The following is a 4753-nucleotide window of genomic DNA, read 5'->3' on the forward strand; positions in this document are numbered from 1 at the left end:
TAATTGTATTAGAATAGGTGTGACAGAATCCAAGAACTTAACATGTTCCACAGCAATGCTGTACTACAGAATCAATGCTGATCTTAGAAACAACATATTCCCACTCAAGAAACTTGAAATTGTTAGCAAAAAAAATATTTTGTGTAATTATTTAAGTCCATCTTGTATTAAATAAGCCAGAATTGATATTGTTTTTAAGCAGGTACATAATCAACTCATTAAAATATAAACCAGAATTTACATCCAATTTTCCTGCCTCATCAAGTATGGAAATTGTTGTGTCCCATGTTATGTCATCAACAGGCCACCTGCTGTTTGTATAAATTCTATGATCATGGAAAAATTTGTAAAACCTAAATTTTTCTAAACTTGAAGTACTTTTTGTAAAAAAAGCAACATATTTTCCCCAATAACAATGCAACAGGTATGCATCAATTCTATGCCAGTATGTATTGGATTCAAAATCATCATATTCAGACCCCAATTCTATGCTCACATACCCAAACCCAACATCACTGTCAAGTACCCATCTTGCCTCTGTTTCATTTTGCACTTTAAAAAAATCATACTCTGATAGATTTTCAAATTTTTCCCTAAAACAATCCAACAGGTGGTCTGATTTTATATATCTTGCAATATTTCTTCTTTCAAAATATGTTTGCATGTTCAGGTATCTATATTTCCTGGAATATATTATTCTGATTGTTTTTTAACATTGAAACATTTGGTAAATATTTACTGCTGTTGAAATAGCCCAGCCTAACATGTAATATTGTTTGCAGGTTGATTCAAGATGCAAAAATATTTCCAGATACATCAAATCCAAATCTCTTGTTCCTGAATTTAAATTGAGATTCTCAAAATTGTAAAATATATTGTGTGCTCCATAATATTCACATAATTTGTGGAGAGCCTGTTTCTGGTGCACAGGGTCAAGTTCCTGATCTAGGAAATTGCAAAATTTGGCCTTGCAATCTAAATTATACAGGGCAATCACACAAATATTTCCAATCAATTTTGTTAGGAAATATTGATAACTGTGCAGAAGAAGTATCTGTATGTTTATATGTGAAGTATTTTATGCTATATTCTCTATGGCATTTGGGGCAAATTTTTGTGACTATTCTGCTTTTATCTGGATTACAATTATATATTTGGTGCTTAACCCAACTGGGGCTGGATATTGCATTAATTACAATGTTTTTGATTCGGCATTTTTGTTGTTGTTTATTATATACAATTTCTTGGGGTTCAAATCAAAACTCTATGCTGGATAAAAATATCAGCTGGGTTCAGCACTGTGCTTTGTGTGTATGTGTATGTGTATGTGTGTTGATATTTTTGGCTTTGGTATTTATATACAATTTCTTGGGGTTCAAATCAAAACTCTAAGCTGGATAAAAAAAACAGAAATAGGCCACAACTTGGCCACAAGTGGACCGGAAGTGGACCGGAAGTGGACCGGAAGTGGACCGGAAGTGGACCGGAAGTAGACCGGAAGTAGACCGGAAGTGGACCGGAAGTAGACCGGAAGTGAACCGGAAGTGAACCGGAAGTAAATATGTGTGGGTGGGTGTGGGTGGGTGTAGGTGTATATAGGTGGGTATGTATGGGTGTGGGTGGCCTAGTTTTAAGTGTAGCAAAAACAATATCAAGAGTAGCATATTTTTAACAAATTTATGGACAACAATCTCACAGAAGTGCCTTTTGTAAGTATAGGCAAATCAATCTGAGGGGGTTCATACTTTCCGAGAAATTCCCGAGGGCATTTTTTACAAAAATCTTGGATTAGACGGGGTTCCACACTTGAGCAAAAAGCTCATATGGGCATGTTGAGCTTGTTTTAAGTATAGCCAAATCTGCCAGAGGGGGGTTCATACTTTCGTGGGTTTATAATATATACTTTCCCACTACTGACTTCATATTATTAGGTGTAAAATGACTTTGAGGCTTAGTCAACAGAACGTGTTAATTGAATATGGTAAGCCTAAGTGGAGACCAAAATTAAGAAATAATTTTATTTTAGTTTTTGAAAGTCCTGTGTATAATGCTTTACTCATAATGCATAATATTAAAAATACAATATTGCAGTTTTTATTCACTTTCCAATATTTGTGATAATGTTTTTCGATTTTGACATAATATGTTTAAGAAGTTAATTATAGCAAGCCTAGAATCAACTCAAGGTCTCTTGCGTGTGCAAAGTACCTGTAAGAGAACTATTAATAGAATCTGAGATTTTAAATTCAATTCTTTACTGCTATTAATATTTTTCAGTACAGAATAAATGCACATTGGTTAAAAATATATTTTCGTAATATTGATGCGGTAATGGATCTATCTTCCTTTGTGTACTTGTAAACCTGACTTTGGTTATTTGAGTGAGATGAATAAAGAAAGATTCCTCTTATTTTTGTCCGTTTCTTAGTGGTTAACCGCTATTAATATAAAAGCAGCGTTGTGAAAGGACCAGGATTTTTCCGGCTCAGTTTAGATACGGTCCAGAAATCTTTTTTTCAGACTGAATTTAAATACGGTCAAGGATCCTTTTTCCGGTTCAATTTCAATACGGTTCAGAAATCTTTTTTCTGGTTCAATTTAAATACAATCCAGGAACATTTTTTCAAAACAAAAAGCAACTCGGACCGAATTTTAAGTTGTACGAGAAAAAATGTTCCGGTTCTGCAGCGGAACCAAATAGAACCCATTAGAATGTATGGACTACATTGGTGGCGTGCCCAAGGGGGGTTGGTGGGGGTTATAACCCCCCCTTTGGCCCAGTATTCCAAAAAAAAAAAACGTCAAAGGTAGGAAAAGATGGCGAAATGTGGGCTGACTACCAGAAAAAGTGTATATACCCCCTCCCTTTCGAAAATCCTGAGCACGCCACTGGGACTACTGTATCCTTAATAATCCAGGGGTTGTTAATTTCCATGAATTCTAAATAAATTCAATTAGCTACGTATCAGAACCACTCATATATATCACTTATCACTTTCCTGCTAGTCTGAATTAAACGCAATTACGACGTGGAATTTTGCATTTCATTGAAGTAACGACTAAATTTGTAGTCGACAGGCCCGCCTGCAAGACGCTGCAGATGTTTGATGTATAATATAGATGCACGCAGAACCTCAACTTTGCTCATTCGCTTGTACTTAGTTCCGGATTTCAACGGCAGATGTCTCTTGAGCTTCTCGAAGCCTTCGTTCACGTTGCGTACCCTCTGCCTCTCGCGTTCGTTCCTTCGTCGCACGTTAGATGGTTCTGCCATGCAGGCACCCTGGTCCTCCTCATCGTCGTCGTCCTTGAAACAGGGGAGCGGGATGCGATTCTCCGGCAAAAATGGATCCTTTTTGAATTCGGATGAATTTATGGATGACGTGTCGGGATCCCTCCAGGTTATGTCCGGAAAATGGTTTTCTTGACTTCTAGATTCTAGCAGAGGTGTGTTTTCATGCATGACCTCGGGGTCGTCTTACAGAAACCTGAAAAGAGAGAAGAGATACTCATTTTTCAGTATTATACACGAGGCCCGTAGCTAGAACTGATCTCCAGGGGGGGCTCACAAGTTATCAGGGGGGGCTTTGTAAACCAGGTCCAGTTTTCAAAAGTTTAAGAGTATTAAATGAAGGTAAATTGAATTGACTTTATTTCTGGGCGAGTTTCAGCTGTTGCTGGTCGACCACCTAATCCCAAAAAGTACATATTAAAATAAAAACAACATTTTCCTGTATCTTTTAAAACATCGATTTTTGAAGTGTTGACTGCTACTGAAATAATCCCTTACTGCACACACTATACTACTTTTGATGAAACAGATATTTATATCACATAAGAAAAAGTGCACAATATTCAATCATAGTGCCTACAGTACATTCCACCGCTGGCCGAAGCAATGAAACACCTCTTCGTTCCAAAAACTTGGGAGCTGTTGACCTTTGGCGCAGATGTGGAGAGAATTTGGATGATGACTTTAAAGTTTGCAACAGGGACAGCGAAGATACAGATTCCTGTGAAAGAACTTTCTAGAGTGTAGAAAAAAGAATCTTCTAAATACTTGCCGCTACTTAGACGACTTCTCATAAATAAGATAAACAAATATATTAGCTGTTGTTCACGTTCTGTGAATTTATCCTTCACCAAAATTGTGAGCAAAATAATATCTGCTGTCTACATTTTCAATCTTCACTGCAAACAAATTAAGTAGTGGGGTTTACGGGGGGGACAGGACCACTTACAAGTGTAGAAAAGGCGAGGCTATTTGATTGAACAATCAGATTTGCTTATACTTAAAACAAAGCCAAGAGAGGCCTATACCCCAATTTTTCAGGTGTGATATGCTCTGATTTTTAAGAAATTCTGAATTTCTAGTGTAGAAAAGGCGAGGGTTCAATAGATAGATTTACCCATATTTAAAACAATGGCAAGAGGGGCTTAAACTCCAATTCTTCAGGTGTGGAGGTTCGGGTTTAAGTCCTCATAAAATGTGAAGCCTCCCCTGATGGCAAAATGTTAATATTGTTGTCTTGTAAACAAAAGGCTCAGGGTTCGAGTCCTGATAAAATATTTAAGATTGAAAACATGTTGCAAAATAATATCTCTACAAGTGAGATTTTGAGAATAGTTGATATACAACTCCCAGATCTGAAAACCTGGTAAAAAGTGTTTTACAATAATATATTGTACAAAAAACTGAATTTTCTTATTTTCTCATGTTTTATAACCACCTCCTCAATACAATAGGAGAAGA

At 36.5% G+C, this 4753-nt stretch overlaps 1 protein-coding gene across 1 annotated transcript; it reads right to left on the reverse strand.

The window, feature by feature from the left end:
- Positions 1-3022: 3022 nt before the first annotated feature.
- Positions 3023-3463, reverse strand: LOC145985676 (helix-loop-helix protein 6-like). The gene has a single exon (XM_083119744.1). It carries the CDS (start codon positions 3461-3463, stop codon positions 3023-3025), a length of 441 nt encoding a protein of 146 aa, XP_082975870.1.
- Between the last annotated feature and the right edge of the window lie 1290 nt (positions 3464-4753).

The sequence above is a fragment of the Lepisma saccharinum genome, chromosome 3, assembly GCF_977018435.1.
Source record: "Lepisma saccharinum chromosome 3, izLepSacc3.1, whole genome shotgun sequence".
NCBI classification, from domain to species: domain Eukaryota; kingdom Metazoa; phylum Arthropoda; class Insecta; order Zygentoma; family Lepismatidae; genus Lepisma; species Lepisma saccharinum.